Consider the following 15,155-nt stretch of genomic DNA (forward strand, 5'->3'; position numbering starts at 1 on the left):
TGTGTGGCCGGTGGGAGTGGGGGGGGGTCTCATCCTGAGCGAGAATCTGAGGATGAGGATCCATGCCATGGATCACCAGAAAAACCAGCCAGATGCTGAGACCACAGCCTCCCCCCAGGCACCCGCACCCTGAATACCTTTTACACCAAATCCTGAACCTAGTAGCAGTAGCAGTGACCTGACTTCTCATATCAAACGCAGCTTTAATGGCACTGTTTGTCACTTAAGGCCCCACAAAACGAAGCTTGCAGTCAGAGGCATTTTAAAATGGTCAGAGGCCCCTGGGCTTCAGCCCAGGTAAACTTGTGCTTTGAAGCGTGTCTGCTTGCAGTAAAACAACCTCCGACCGAACGAGTGTGAATCACTCGACAGTCCTCTCCCAGTTGTGTTGTTTTCACAGGGAGAGAGACGCCGCGGAGTGAAAGGTTTACCTGTTTCCCCACAGGGCAGGTCTGTTAGCACCATGACGGCATGATAGACACAGATCAGGCAAACCTCCAGCGGAGCCCAACAAGGCGTCATATTCATGGTGACTCAGGCACTCAGTTCAAGGAAGATACAGATCATGATTTCAAAATGCAGGCGGAATCAAAAACAGAATAGACACTGAAAAGCAACAAGAACAGCAGCGAATCAAACTCACATCGCCTTTGAGTCCGTAAACCCCCCCCCCCCCAAAAAAAAATAATTAAATAGAAGAAAAACAATCCAGGCATCTGGATCAGAAATGAAAAAAACAATGTCAGAATGATTTCTAATTTTTTATTTTGTGTATATTCACTTTCCATAGAGCATCACCAGCATTTCCAAGTGGTGTTTACTTGACGGCCCCAACCACGGAAGGCCATGCATGCTATTGTTTCAGTTATGTCCATTTTTTGTTTAAATATTTTTGCCAAATGCATAAAATCGTGGTACAGAACACAAACCACATTGATCAACAGCGATTCCAAAAAAAATATAACATTTTAAAAAGTAAGAGAGCATAGGTCATGTTATAAATATGTTATATGACACAGTGCTGTGCAAAAGCCTTAGGTAGTCAAGGAAAATGTTTAAGACAATATCTGGGTAGGAAGTGCATGTTTGCTGAGAAAAACACAATTTAATCAGAATACAAACAATGAATAAAAAATAACAGGAATTTCTTCTGTTCTTCAAAAAGTTACAGACACCTGGTTGGACGGCTAGACAAACACCACTTTGGTTCCCAAACCGCTCCACAGGGGCACCTCAGCCATTTCAGCACCATCTCACTTTTAATTAACTTAATTTGATGAGGTATTAATTAGCCAAACATGGTATGAGTCAACCAATATAAACATATATGGGATGGTTCCTGTGAAGAGTGGGATGTCTTTAGGAGAGGTTTGGAAATAAATTAGCTGACACACTTTGAAGACACACATATAGAAGTTTTACACCAACATGAAGATCAACCAAACATAATTTTCTTTGACTGACTTTTGCACAGTGCAAATGTACAAAAAGCACCAAGTATAATTATACAGAGTAAAATCTAATAAATTAAGACCGCTTATAATTTTTTGCCAGGACAGGGGCCAATGGTTTGATATTGGGGGGTACCCGATCCTCCACCCTCCCAGTTCCTACTGCCTGTGACTGTGGATATTTGTGTAAGGGCTTGAACAGAGTAAACCGGATCACGAGGACAGTCCTGGTGTTATATTAAGGTGAGGTGTAGGCCTGGGTTCTCTTGGCATCTCACCTATGGAGCTGCTGTTAGATAAACAGGGTGTGATGGTAGATGTACTGGAGGTATTTGGGTTTTAAGAGCTCTGTGTGAGTAGGAGGGACTTAATGCTGTTAGGTCTGGAATTTTGGGGCTCAATAGGTGGGGTTTTCTGGTACCGGTATGTTGAAGTTGATGTGGCTGTGATTGTGAATCCTGACACTAGCATGCCTGGGATCTGTGTGGGGTCTCATTTTAAAGGGGCTTAACTATTATGGACATGGTGCAGTGTGCTATCTGAGCATCTGATGTTTTGAGAGACAACTGTGGGGTAGTATTTTGGGGGGGGGGGGTCTTTCTGTGTTGTTTTTTGCCTGATATTGTAATAATGAGTTTTATGGGGGGATGTCTCTGGGTGTGTGATTTTGGGGGTGTAGGTTAGTGCTGGAGAAGATGCTGTGGCCTGTGAGGTGGGGGCTGTGGTCCTTGAGTGTCTCCTGGGCTTCACTGTCGAAGGGCCAGTCCGGCTCCAGGCTACGTTTACCAGGTGGTGAACAGGAACAGGAACCTCTTGCATTGTTCTGGTCTCCTGCTGGATCTCTTTCCCTGATTAAAATGGGATGCGGCTGCTCTAGGAAAACAACAATTCCTTGCCAAAACTTCAGACCTTCTCATGTCTCGTAAACAATTTATTACTAAATTACATCAAGCGATGCATCCCATTTTTGTTAAAAGAACCATTTTGGGGAGTAATTAGACCCCAGCTTCCTTGCTCTCCGCACAGACCCCCCCCCCCACCAAACTGTATACTACCCCACACCGAGCATCTCCACATGCCAGTGATGTTCTCGCCTCACGATGTTGATGTCAGCCGACACCGGGAGGCCGTGTCGTGCTCCAAAAGTGCGTGTGAGGGTGAGACGTGAGAAAGGTGACCAGGTTAGCTGCACCAGCAAGGCCGCTGGTGCCCAGCTGAATGCTAAACAGGAAATGCCTGCCGTAAAGAGACCCCGATAAACTGTTTTGAATTAAGATGCCTGCTTGCTGGATAATTATATCAATAATTTACCAGTGTGACCTTGATCAGTAAGGCATGCCAGCAGAGGACTGTGGAAAATGTCCAAATAACTAAAATGACTTCCTCTAGCAAATATTTACTTGACTCGACAGCAGTTAAAATGACAGATTTTAAAACAATTAAATTCAGTGGATACAACAAACAGCGTAACCACAGAGGCAGTTATGGGACAGACTCATCAGTTTTTACCATCTTCTCACTGATCCACCTCCAAGGTGAAATAAAAATGAACAGGACCGTGTAGGGGGTTTAGCCAGGACAGCAGGGGTATCTGGAGAGCATCTGTGCTATTTCGCTCTGAGCGACATGCCACAAACCCTTTTATTTTGAGAGTGTCCTGCGGTCCTCTGTCATAGCAACAGGTGTGCTGGTGTGAAACTCTGTCACTTAGTGCCCGGCTGCCGTGGGGTGCTATTCTGGCCAGGAAGCACTCTGCTCCTCCCACTCGTGTCTGACTGGGAGCCAGCAGGTTCATTGGGCACAGAATCTGGGAAGAATGTTGCATTGTGGGATTGATGTTTTTCACTTACTAGTCCTAGATGCCAGCCCCTGCTCCCACTCTCTCCCTTAGTGGGTTTGTGATCCTCTGAGTGCATGTTATAGCTTAATGTGGCTAAATTTGTGCTGGTGGAGCTGAGCTGAGTGGTGGGTCAGCAGTAGGAGAGGTACTTAATGATTCTGCTGGGGACGCTCAGCTTGGACACAGCTTCCAGTGCCCTTGTGCCCAGCGCTGTCCTCAGAGACACCCTGCTCAACTGCTGAAGACTCAGGGGTGTGCCTTGCAAAACAAGGGGGGGGAGACAGCAAAGGCTTATGGGATATTAGAATTCCACAAAAGCAAAACATAACCTCATGTTATATGGAAGCTCTTGAGCACCACCTAGTGGTCAGTCACATTATTTTAACAGCACTGAGCTTCACATTCGTTGTTCAGGGGCGAGAGATTCCTTCGCGATCAATACTTGGACCCATTATTAAAAATGCAAAAATTAACGGGACTGAAAAGGTAAAAATTTACTCTGAGACAGGGTCACAAAGACAGCCAACGACAACATGTGAGAGCCAGATGAGTAGATCCTAGTTCATTTTTTTACCAAAAATATTTTTTAATATTTAGAGATCAGTGGTCATTGTTGACACACCACAGCATACAACAACGAAATCTGTCCTCTGCATTTAAGCCATATGTGACATCGTGACATAGCAGGGGGCAGCTAATTTAGCGCCCGGGGAGCAGTGCTTGGGGACGGGACCTTGCTCAGGGTACCTCAGTGGTGCCTTGCTGGTTGGGGATTCGAACCAGCACTCTTTCAATTACAAGTGTGCTTCCCTAACCATTAAGCCACCACTGCCCACAAAAAAATCACCACTGGAGATGCCAGGGATTGAACCCAGGACCTCATACATGCAAAGCAAGCGCTCTACCACTGAACTACATCCTCAATCTTATAAAGACTTAGAATGCACTCAAACTAATAAATAATGAACAACACTGTTATTTATATGTCACATCAATTTACATGATCCAAATTACTTTCGGTATTGTTTATATTGCTATTTTTGCCTCACGCGTCCTCAAGTGCAGTCAATTACCATTTAACACAGTAACATACTTTCATAGAATTGCAGGCAGGCGGCTGTGGGGCACCCGGGCTTGGTGTAGTCGATGGGCTTTTTGTCCAGGTTGTCCCGGGCATAAAGGTTCCCCCCAAACTCCACCAGCATCTCCACCAGATCCACGTTCTTCACTCTGGCTGCGTGGTGCAGAGCCGTCTCATGGAGCCGGGCGGCGTTGACCTTGGCACCTCGGAGAATACGATCATGTTATGCTCAGGTTTGCTGGCACCAGAAGTCGGTCGGGGCGCCCCTACCCTGACGGTTCTGCTGCACCCTCACCCGCTTTGAGCAGAGCCTTGGCACACTCCACCTGCTCATTGGCACATGCCACGTGCAGCGGGGTCCCGGAGTACAGCTCGTAGGCCTCCAGGTGAGCCCCCCCCGTGATGAGGAGCTGCACGCAGTCCGGGTTACCTGAGGTCACACGCACGGGTGGGCGGGAGTCAGCCGACCTCAGCGCCAACTCACCCTGACCATACATGCCGTTTCCACGGAGACTATACTCACCCATCACAACCTTTGAACATAAAGCATGCCCGATTATTAATGAACAATGTATTATTATTATTATTATAAACAAACTTGGAAGTGGAGAATAATGACAAACAGCACAGGTTGCATTTTCACCCCTGAACACGCACATGCAGGTGTACCCTAACCCTAACCCTAACCCTAACCCTAACCCTCGAATATACACCCGGGTTGGCATCATGCTGCTCACAAGGAATGCAAAACTCGTAACATTCTCTGTCTCATCACTCATTGACAGCAGCTGAAATGAGGCCCCACCGCCCATGCAGGCCTCGTGTAGAGGCGAGGTGGTGCGAGACGTCAGGGCCGGGTTGATGGTGGCACCGTGTTCCAGCAGCAGTTTGACGCACTCCAGGCTCCCTGCAGCACAGGCGTCGCATAGCGGGGTGCTGCCGTCGACGTTCCGCGCGTCCACCTGCAGGGGGCAGCCCCACAAACTCAACCTTTTTAAATTATCCTACCAGGCTCAAGTTTTTTCAGGTGTGCCAGGTGTGTGTGTGTGTGTCCCTGTCACCTGTGTGGCAGGTGTGTGTGTGTGTGTGTCCCTGTCACCTGTGTTGCAGGTGTGTGTGTCCCTCTCCCTGTCATCTGTGTGCCAGGTGTGTGTGTGTGTGTGTGTCCCTCTCTCCCTGTCACCTGTGTTGCAGGTGTGTGTGTGTGTCCCTCTCTCCCTGTCACCTGTGTGCCAGGTGTGTGTGTGTGTGTGTGTGTGTCCCTGTCACCTGTGTGGCAGGGGTGTCTGTGTGTGTCCCTGTCTCCTCTCACCTGTGCGCCCGCGTCCAGCAGCAGCCTCACACACTGTGCCTGTCCTTGTATGCAGGCTTCATGCAGCGGGGTGATGGAATCCACGGCCACCATGTTGACAGAGGCCCCACTCTGGATCAGCCGCTGCAGCTCCGGCACCTGGCCCTGCGCCGCCGCCTTGTGGACATCTGTTCTTTCAGCCCAGAATCCTGCAACAAATGTGGAGAGAGTGTGTGTGTGTGTGTGTGTTTGTGTGGAGGGGGGGGGGGGGTTAGGGTCTGTTGGACTGCAGGACAGCTGCCTGGTTCATAATAATAATAATAATAATAATAATAATAATAAATGAATTAATAATAATGGACAGTAGTTTAATTTTTATATGTAAACAATGGGAAGAAACCAGTCTAACAAGTTAAATTCGGGTTAAGCGCGGGAACAGTTTTATGAATAACTCAATGGTAACATTACTACCTGAAACTTGAAGCTTGAAATAAATAAGCTAATATTCCAAACAGTCAATTGGACTGTACAAAATCATATATATTCAAATTGGTGAAACTGGGTGAATCTGACAGATACACTAAATCAGATCAGAATCCGCTTTATGGGCCAACTGTGTTTACACATACAAGAAATTTGACGCCGGATTTTTCGTCGATCTGTGCACTTACACAAGACAGACAATATATACAAAAAAATTAAGTATAGTATGTACAGAACAGACTTAAGCAGCTAATTCCAGCCCCACTCGGATATTTTCGTTTTGCAGGGTGGTACAGGAAAACGTTTGTATTCATGAGAAACGCTACCTGATTGGCCAGTGAATGCCTTAGACGAGTTCACCGACCAATCAGATAGCCTCTTACATGAATATTAATGATGTTCCCCGAACCACCCTCAAAAAACAGGTAGCACGTGTCGATCGGAGCACGTTCACCGGCCAATCAGATAAGAAAAATATAGCGCCCCGCTCGGCGTCATGCTTAATCCAAAAATAATGTCCTTGAATGTTGGTCTGCCTGTATAGGCGTGTGTGCCATGAGATGTTTTTTCATAACCACAGATATGGAGCAAGCAAATAAAAACACGTCCGGGACGGTACGTCGGAGATTTATGTCCAGGCGGTTGCATGACAGTTCCCACCGTTGTGTAGGCAAAAATATACTATGCCTTGCAATTCTCCTTATTATCAGATTTATAATTTCAAACCCCGGTGCAGAAATACATGACATCGTACCGTACAATGCGCCTCCTGGCGGGTTTATGACATCAAACGCTGGCGTATAATTACGGGACGTCATGATGCATTAGTTCACAAAAACGACTGTGGACTGATCGCTTTAATACCGGCAAACGACGGCTGAGCGACTGAGACTCACCGATGTCCCCGAAGAAGTAAGGTTTAGCAGGAACGACCTCCATTTTTACTGCATTCAATTAGAGTAAGTCATAATAAACAACACAACGAGATCCAGAGAGAAGAAAAACAAAAGTAGACAGTGCACCGTATAGGATTCGCGAGCCAGCGCACTATGAGACCGTCCTTGTTTTCACACACAGGAGTGCGCTCGCCTCGATAATATTTATGGGAGTTGTAGTTTACAGTAGGTGCAAAACTCTTCACTTAAAACGTGGCCACCCCTTAATATAGCTTAATGATATTCTGTACGGAAAACTAACGAGTATAAGAGCATTGCAAAAAGATCAAATGATAAGAAGCAAGATGTCTTTGTGGCATCCAGGAAGTTAAAGAAAAATTAACTACTCGGGTCTTTTTGAGGTGGACAGTTTTTAGGCTTTCCTGTCCATCGAGGCAGTGATCTGGTGTGGGTTTGCAGGTAATTTAAACCAGTGGTTCCAAAAGTAGGGGTCGCGACCCTCTGGGGGGTCGTGAGACATTGAGGGGGAGGGGTCGCGAGATGATTTCCAAGAAATCAAATAGTTTTTTTTTACTATTAGAAATAACATTTTATCAACATTTTATATTAACATTTTATCTATAACTAACAAAAGAAAAAAACTAGTAGTTAATAGTTACATTTAAAAAAAAACATGCAAATTAAAAATCCATCAGCCTTTCAAATTTCTTTCCGTTTGATCGCGACCCCTGAGGTGATTACGACAGATTAACGACACATCAATAGCGTCAGTTGCAGCAGAATTTACAGCACCATGTTAAACATTCCGACATGTGCACGTAACGTGTAGGTAATTTTCATCGCTTTATGCTTAGGATATTATTTTTGTTGAAATGAAACGAATGAGTAAATAATAAAAAAAAAAGTTATATGGTTGTTACAGCGTTGTGTTCTTTTGTGTTGTCATGCTCTTGTTTGGATAGGATATTTTGTTGAAATTAAACAAATGAGTAAATTACTATAAAAAAATTATATTGTTGTTAGACCATTGTGTTCTTTCGTGTTATCATGGTCATGTTTGGATAGGCCTATTGGCGCATGTGCACCGTTGCGCGCAACATTTGTATATTTTAACCACTTCCGAGGATAGTGGGGGTCACGAGTCACTGGCACGGTTATTTTGGGGGTCGTGAGCTGAAAAGTTTGGGAACCCCTGATTTAAACCATGGGGTGCACTTCCAGATGGGTGTTCATCTGTAGCACAGGTAGTCAATGATACGCTGTGACAGCTGGAGTATGGATGCAGCCTCCTGGGCCCTCGTACCCAGTGCCATCCTCAAACAGGCTCTGCTCATCTGCTGCAGACTCAGTGGGTTGCCTGTAAAACAGGTGAAATCCACCAAATTTGTGAGGGACTCCATTCTGTCACACTGCTCTGTACATGCTGGTCATGACTGCATGATTAAAGACATACTTTCATAAAACTCCAGGCAGACGGCTGTGGGGCACCCGGGCCTGGTGTAGTCTATGGGCTTTCTGCCCAGGTTGTCCCGGGCGTACACGTTTGCCCCGAATTCCACCAGCATCTGGATCAGATCTACGTTCCCCACCTTAGCTGCGTAGTGGAGCGCCGTCTCATGGAAGCTGGCAGCATTCACACGGGCACCTTGAGGGACATGGTACTGAAAAGCTTTCCTGAAGTTCTGATTCTAGTTCCAGCTGTGGCTGTTGGTGGAGATCTTGGGTTGGTCAGCACGTCTAAACCCATCAGCAGCTCCACGTTTTTTACTCCATATTTGATTCTCCCAATTTTGAGACATAGAAACCAAGACCATTTACTCTCCAGAATGTCCAACATGTATTCATCGACTTTCTAACTGTTTATCCTTGTCGGGGAACCTGGGCAGAGGGTACAAGCCTGGGGTCCATGCTAAACAGGATGCCAATGCTTTGCTGGACACACACACACACACACACACACACAGTCATGTAATCATACCTTTATGGGGACTGCTCATTCACTTCTATGGGAAAAATGCTAATGCTAACTTTGACAACCTTAATCCCTACCCAGCCCTAACCATAACCATAAGTAACCAAACAAAATACAAGTTTTTGCATTTTTACTTTTTCATTGCAGTCACAGCTGTTTATTAAATTGAGTTTGCCCTTATGGGGAAAAAAAAACGGGTATTCATCACGTTGTGGGGACATTGTGTCCCCATAAGGTAAAGTATACCCACTCACATACGCACACACACACACACACACAGCTCCTATGGAAGCTCCTGTGGATGTTTTACCAGTCTGTGGTGGCCAGTGTCCTTTTCTTCAGTGTGGTGTGTTGGGGGAGCGGCACAGCAAAAAAAGGACTCATCAGGCTGGAGAAACTGATCAGGAGGGCTGGCTCTGATGTCGGCATGAAGCTGGACACTCTAGCCACAGTGGCAGAGGAAAGGACTCTGAACAAACTGCTGGCCATTATGAATAATGTCAGGCAGCCTTTGCACACTGTCATTAACAACCAGAGGAGTATGTTCAGTGGCAGGATGCTACTTCTCAAATCCAGAACTGACAGACTTAGGAATTCCTTTGTCCCACACGCCATCAAACTGTTTAACTCCTCATTGGGGGGGAGGAGGGGGAGCAGGAGGGGGGACAGAAGGACATTTATCTGACTGTACAATAGACCAATGAACCCGTGCAATAATTATTTATTAGTACCATCATCCCATCACTATTTATTACTTCTCCCTATACTTTCATCTGTAACTGTAATGTATGTGTATGTGTAACTGTATGTCGTTTGTATGTTGTTTGGTGCTATGGTGCTACTAGAAACTGAATTTCCCGGAGGAACCTTCCTGAGGGATTAATAAAGTTTTCTACCTACCTACACACCCACCCACACACACACACACCCACACACACACACACCCACCCACACACACACACACACACCCACACACCATTGAGCAGTGTTTCCCTATCCGGTCCTCGGGGACCCACAGTTGGTCAATGATATTCCGAGTTTCCTGCCAGACAGTCCACATTTCTGCTCCCTCCCAGCTCCAGGGGAGCAGAAACATGGACTGTCTGTGGGATCCCTCAGGACCAGACTGGGAAACACTGCTATAGAGAGTTTAGCCTATCTACAAGTCTTTGTACTATAGGAGGAAACCCAGTAGCGTATAACAGAGGAAACAGACATCAGAGGTGGGATTCATCCCTGAACCCTGGAGGTGCGAGCGGCCATGCCGCCCATCCCATGATCATGTCTTTTAGTTACCCCACCAGTGGGAGCTCATCTTCTCACCTGCGCTGAGCAGCACTCTGGCACAGTCCACATTCCCTCTGGCACACGCCGCATGCAACGGTGTCCCGAAATAGATGTCAAAAGCCTCCAGATGGGCACCTTCTGCGATCATGAGCTGGGCGCAGTCTGGGTCGCCTGAACACACACATGCAATAACACCATTTGCATGTATTTATCTTAGCAGATGCCAAAGGTCACTGCAATCCAATGTCAGCCAGGACTTTCTAGACCCTGTTTGGGGTGGGGGGGGGTTCAATCATGCTGTTTTTGTGTCTAAGTTGGGATATTTCTTCAGATTGAAAGTAGTAACCCTACTAAGGGTCAAATCATAGTATTGCTTTTATCGAAAGTGATGTGTGTTTCAGAAAGTAGGGTCAGTCAGCCCCTGGGCCAATTGGGGGTTAAGGACCTTGCTCAGGGGCTCAGCAGTGGCATCACTCTGGCGACCATGGGAACTGAGTGACAATGACAAACACAGTGAAGGTGATCGAACATAAATGGAACAGGCACCATCCTCCAGCGAAAGAAAACGCGGAGCTGCCTCTTACCACGTATGCATGCCTCGTGGAGCGGCGAGGCCGTCAGGGCGGTGAGAGAAGGGTTAACGGAGGCTCCGTGCTCCAGAAGAAGCTTTGCGCACTCAAGGCTGCCGGCAGCACAGGCATTGCACAGCGGTGTGCTGCCGTGGATGGTCCTGATGTCTACCTGCAGGGGGCACCATTGGCACAAAAACTACTGAATTTGAATGCAATCCAGTGTAAGTCAGGAATTCCAGTGCCTGGCTTACTTGTGTGCAGTTTCTCCCACCTGCGCTCCTGCAGCAAGGAGAAGCTTCGCACAATGGGGTTGTGCTCCTGCACAGGCGTCGTGGAGTGGTGTTATATTGTCCGCGGTGACAGCGTTGACGGAGGCGCCGCCATCGATCAGCCGCTCCAGCTGCAGCGCGTTCCCGAGCGACGCTACCTGGTGCAGCTCTGTCCGGCCCGCCCAGAGCCCTTCAATTCAGCGCAGTTCACGAGAAATTTATCCAAGAGTTACAGTAAAATATGTTCCGCTATTTTTTTACGATGTTTGGATAAAAGCAAATCAGACACGTGCCGTTTTAATTTTATTTTTTCTCAATGTTTTGTAGGGTTTAATGTGCATACAGTACGACGGTCAGGACTCGGCTTAGTTAATTTTTTTTGCGCTTGCGTTATTACGAAGGTCTATGCCCTTTTTAAATCGGCTTGTTATATGAGTGAACTTAATTCAAATTTACATTGTAGCGCAGTGAATTAATAACTGCACGTTTCTATAAATTTTAAAGCATCTTACAACTTGTTCTAAAACAAACTTCTACTGTCCGACCACTTATGCTGAGTATGGAGTTTGTATGGACACATCTGCGATACCAGTAAGTTCTCTACGATCCGATACTACGTAGCCTAATACCAAGGTTGGTAGTTAACGTACTGCTCCCTAAAGTAAATATTTAAATTACCAGGTAAAAATAATTTCAACGGTATTCTCAAAATGAAACATTCATATCAAATTGATATGTCCTTACCCTTATCCTTAGTCTGTAAGACACTTACCTAGATTTCCGAAAAACTCAGGCCTAGTGGTTGTCATTTCCATTTCCGTGCGACACATTAATAGTGACCATTCGGTTACTTGGTGAGTTCATATGTGTATATAAATATCTATATATAGTGTGCTGGATCATGACTTGTAGATGCAAGTCTCCATTTTTGGTATAGTGGGAGTCATGGGAAGTGTAGTTCTCCAATTTCACAAGGGTCATGGATCGCCTTTTCCACCGTATGATAAATCCAGAATGTGTAAAACTAGTAAAACGACTGAAATACATCTCCCATTTATGCTATCGGATGACACACTATCGTTTGCATCATTATTATTATATACGTGAGTACACAAGTACCCGTTTTTGTGAATTTCTCTGCAAGCCGCATCATCAAGACAAAAGCTAACAAGTCACACTAAGGTAACTTTTGAAAATTATAATCATACTGCTAAGGCATCATGGGAATTTTTCAAAGCTAAAAAACTGAAACTTATTGAATGCCAGTCACCCGATTTAAATCCAACTAAGCATGGCTTCCATATGCATAATTTGCGTCAAAAATCTTATCAGTTCCAATTTGTCAGGTGCACAATGTGTGTGCAAAGATTGAAAAAAAAAAATCAGTTAAATATCTTTTGGGTTATTTCCTTATTGAGAAACTATTTGCAGCAGCAGCAGACCGGTCCCAAAACTATAGTTATTCCGTCTGAGGAATACAATAACATTTAATGCAATTAGATTTAATCTTATCCAGTGTCTTATTTAATAAGTTTTACCAATCTAGCAGGACTAAATTCAGAATATGCGAGTCTGTTTTCATAAATCCACCAGCCTCAGAGATTAAAGTCTGATATTGTCAGTTTCTAAACAGCAGCATAGAGGATATCTCTGTTCTGATGTGTTTCACATCCAGGACGTCTATCCAGTCAGGCATCTGAACAGCCTAGGGACTGACCGTATCTGGATGTGTACATAACATTTTTACAAACTAAAGCAAGTCATTGATATGAGAGGTAGTTAATGATCCGATTGGGCAAGTTGAGTTGGGATACAATTTCCAGTGCCCTTGGACCCAGCATCATCCTGATGGCGACTCTGCTCAATTGCTGCAAGCTCAGTGGTGTTCCTTTAAAACACACAGGGAACAGCAGAGGTTTATGGGAAAAGAAGCTATCACATGACATCTTCACACACATGTTCCAAAGAACCATATTTGGATGCTTCAAGAATCAGATGATAAGTTGCTTTCAACTTTGTAACTAAACTCTGAAGCATGTATTCACATTTGTCGCAGATACATTATCGAACAGAGCAGAGGGAACAATACTTTGATAGCGTACTTTCATAGAATTCCAGGCAGAGGGCAGCAGGGGACCCGGGCCTGGTGTAGTCGATGGGCTTTCTGTCCAGGTTGTCCCTGGTGTAAAGGTTCCCCCCAAACTCCACCAGCAGCTCGATCAGGTCCACATTCCTCACTTTGGCTGCGTGGTGCAGGGCCGTCTCGTGTAACTTGGCAGCATTCACATTAGCACCTTGGGGTCGGAGGGGCACAGTTTTTGCAGCTCCGAAGTCCCCCAGACTGTGACGCGCGCCGGCACCGTCTCGCACCCCCTTACCCGCGTTGAGCAGAAACTTGGCACAGTCCACCCGCTGACTGGCACATGCTACGTGCAGAGGGGTCCCGAAATGGCAGTCGTGAGCCTCCATCCGCGCCCCCCCGGCGATCATGAGCCGTATGCAATCAATGTTACCTGCAGGCATGAAAAACATGTATTTGTTTAGTGGGATAACGTCGGCATAAACAGTGCCGATGCAGGTCACTGTGGGGCAAACTGCGTCACATCGGGGTTAATGCACAATGGAAAGCATGCACCCCACCTCCCATGCAAGCCTCGTGCAGAGGTGAGAAAGTGAAGAGATGGGGGTTGATGGTGGCGCCGTGTTCCAGCAGCAGTTTGACGCACTCCAGGCTCCCTGCAGCACAGGCGTCGCATAGCGGGGTGCTGCCGTCGATGTTACGCGCGTCCACCTGCAGGGGGCAGCCCCACAAACTCAAAGCAAAGCAACGAGTTGACACAAAACCCCTTCACCTGTGTGCCAGGTGTGTGTGTGTGTCCCTCAAACCCTCTTGCCTGTGTGGCAGGGGTGTCTGTGTGTGTCCCTGTCTCCTCTCACCTGTGCGCCCGCGTCCAGCAGCAGCCTCACACACTGTGCGTGTCCTTGTATGCAGGCTTCATGCAGCGGGGTGATGGAGTCCACCGCCACCATGTTGACAGAGGCCCCACTCTGGATCAGTTGCTGCAGCTCCGGCACGTGGCCCCGAAAGGCAGCCTCGTGCACCGCCGAGCGGTCGGTCCAGAACCCCAAGCCATGAGCTGAGGCCATATAAAGCTTAGAAAAAGAAGCCTGAAGTGCAACCACAGGCTGTTCAAAAACAGAAAGCTAATATTTTAAGCGCTTTACGACTGTCTATAATTGTTATCTATTAATGCAGAAAATGGTACTGAAGGATTTTTTGTCATGTGTACATCGTACAAATTATATTCTTTCTTACAGTGCGTGATTCCTGCAACGTGAAAATAACTATTCTGCCTATAACTGTCCTCTCAATTATTTTACATTAACAAAACATCTACCTAACCAATACAGGGTATGCACATGTAACATAATCAAAACCGCGTGTATATAAAATCAATATTTGGTTAAGTGTTGAACAGCGAAATTGAAATTACTACGAGTACAATTAGATTGTATAGTGTATTTGGTGTTTGCATGAGGGCTCTTTAATTTGCAACCTTTGAGTAACAATATTTACAGCATATTTTAAGGAGCAAATATATTTATCCAGGCACGCATGATGAATTTGAATTTCCCTAAGCTTGAATTAGGCGGCATTTACGTTTGTATGGGTTAATCGGTGTTTAATGTAATGCTGTTCCAAAAGAGCAACCTTCCGAGAAGCCACGTACAGTAAAACACCACTGGCAGCTAAACGAAATACATATCACGGGTACGTATACCAATGTCTACGAAAATCGAAGGCCTAGTACAATGTAATAGGCATTTCATATATTTCATAATCATTTACCTAAAGACATACCCATTCATATATGGCATGATAAACAAAAATATTTTAGCCCGTATCCGCAGTCACTTTGCAGCGCTGTCATTTGACTTACTGTAGCAACGCTCAAAGGGACTATGGGAAGTGGAGTTAAACTGGAGCCTGGGCTTTCACTCTGGCGCTCGGT

General features: G+C 46.0%; 3 protein-coding genes across 7 annotated transcripts; all 3 read right to left on the reverse strand.

Annotated features, from left to right (window-relative positions):
• Positions 1-748: 748 nt before the first annotated feature.
• Positions 749-7,670, reverse strand: LOC111853816 (ankyrin repeat and SOCS box protein 13-like). 2 transcript variants are annotated; one of them, XM_023831158.2, is made up of 6 exons: positions 7,043-7,655; positions 5,685-5,872; positions 5,178-5,334; positions 4,668-4,802; positions 4,385-4,576; positions 749-3,549 (listed from the first exon to the last, which is right to left on the reverse strand). In XM_023831158.2, exons 1-6 carry the CDS (start codon positions 7,083-7,085, stop codon positions 3,422-3,424), a joined length of 843 nt encoding a protein of 280 aa, XP_023686926.1. In that variant the 5' UTR covers positions 7,086-7,655; the 3' UTR covers positions 749-3,421. The 2 variants fall into 2 exon arrangements, with proteins under 2 accessions (XP_023686926.1, XP_023686925.2); XM_023831157.2 differs by having other exon boundaries at positions 4,668-5,334; positions 7,043-7,670.
• A 42-nt stretch (positions 7,671-7,712) lies between these two features.
• On the reverse strand, positions 7,713-12,476 carry LOC111853818 (ankyrin repeat and SOCS box protein 13-like). The gene is made up of 6 exons (XM_023831164.2): positions 11,915-12,476; positions 11,145-11,332; positions 10,886-11,042; positions 10,338-10,472; positions 8,496-8,687; positions 7,713-8,399 (listed from the first exon to the last, which is right to left on the reverse strand). The coding sequence occupies exons 1-6, from the start codon at positions 11,970-11,972 to the stop codon at positions 8,272-8,274; spliced, it is 858 nt and encodes a 285-aa protein (XP_023686932.2). The 5' UTR covers positions 11,973-12,476; the 3' UTR covers positions 7,713-8,271.
• A 125-nt stretch (positions 12,477-12,601) lies between these two features.
• On the reverse strand, positions 12,602-15,098 carry LOC111853817 (ankyrin repeat and SOCS box protein 13-like). 4 transcript variants are annotated; one of them, XM_023831162.2, is made up of 6 exons: positions 15,084-15,098; positions 14,080-14,310; positions 13,783-13,933; positions 13,521-13,655; positions 13,245-13,436; positions 12,602-13,030 (listed from the first exon to the last, which is right to left on the reverse strand). In XM_023831162.2, exons 2-6 carry the CDS (start codon positions 14,287-14,289, stop codon positions 12,903-12,905), a joined length of 816 nt encoding a protein of 271 aa, XP_023686930.2. In that variant the 5' UTR covers positions 14,290-14,310; positions 15,084-15,098; the 3' UTR covers positions 12,602-12,902. The 4 variants fall into 4 exon arrangements, with proteins under 4 accessions (XP_023686930.2, XP_023686927.2, XP_023686929.2 ...); XM_023831159.2 differs by having other exon boundaries at positions 14,080-14,279; positions 14,925-15,098; XM_023831161.2 differs by having other exon boundaries at positions 14,925-15,098.
• Positions 15,099-15,155: the final 57 nt, after the last annotated feature.

This window comes from Paramormyrops kingsleyae, chromosome 1 (genome assembly GCF_048594095.1).
Source record: "Paramormyrops kingsleyae isolate MSU_618 chromosome 1, PKINGS_0.4, whole genome shotgun sequence".
NCBI classification, from domain to species: Eukaryota; Metazoa; Chordata; class Actinopteri; order Osteoglossiformes; family Mormyridae; genus Paramormyrops; species Paramormyrops kingsleyae.

What these genes read in the sequence shown, in the direction of transcription:
- LOC111853816 (XM_023831157.2), bottom strand. Translation starts at nt 7,085, where the DNA reads ATGGAGGTCGTTCCTGCTAAACCTTACTTCTTCGGGGACATCG. An exon ending in TTACTTCTTCGGGGACATCG is followed by an intron (nt 5,873 to 7,042) that starts GTGAGTCTCAGT and finishes CATTTGTTGCAG; the next exon opens with GATTCTGGGCTGAAAGAACA. An exon ending in TGCTGGACGCGGGCGCACAG is followed by an intron (nt 5,335 to 5,684) that starts GTGAGAGGAGAC and finishes TGCCCCCTGCAG; the next exon opens with GTGGACGCGCGGAACGTCGA.
- LOC111853818 (XM_023831164.2), bottom strand. Translation starts at nt 11,972, where the DNA reads ATGTGTCGCACGGAAATGGAAATGACAACCACTAGGCCTGAGTTTTTC. An exon ending in CCACGAGGCATGCATACGTG is followed by an intron (nt 10,473 to 10,885) that starts GTAAGAGGCAGC and finishes GTGTGTGTTCAG; the next exon opens with GCGACCCAGACTGCGCCCAG. An exon ending in CAGAGTGCTGCTCAGCGCAG is followed by an intron (nt 8,688 to 10,337) that starts GTGAGAAGATGA and finishes ATGTCCCTCAAG; the next exon opens with GTGCCCGTGTGAATGCTGCC.
- LOC111853817 (XM_023831159.2), bottom strand. Translation starts at nt 14,988, where the DNA reads ATGATTATGAAATATATGAAATGCCTATTACATTGTACTAGGCCTTCG. An exon ending in TTCGATTTTCGTAGACATTG is followed by an intron (nt 14,280 to 14,924) that starts GTATACGTACCC and finishes ATATGGCCTCAG; the next exon opens with CTCATGGCTTGGGGTTCTGG. An exon ending in CAAGTTTCTGCTCAACGCGG is followed by an intron (nt 13,437 to 13,520) that starts GTAAGGGGGTGC and finishes TCCGACCCCAAG; the next exon opens with GTGCTAATGTGAATGCTGCC.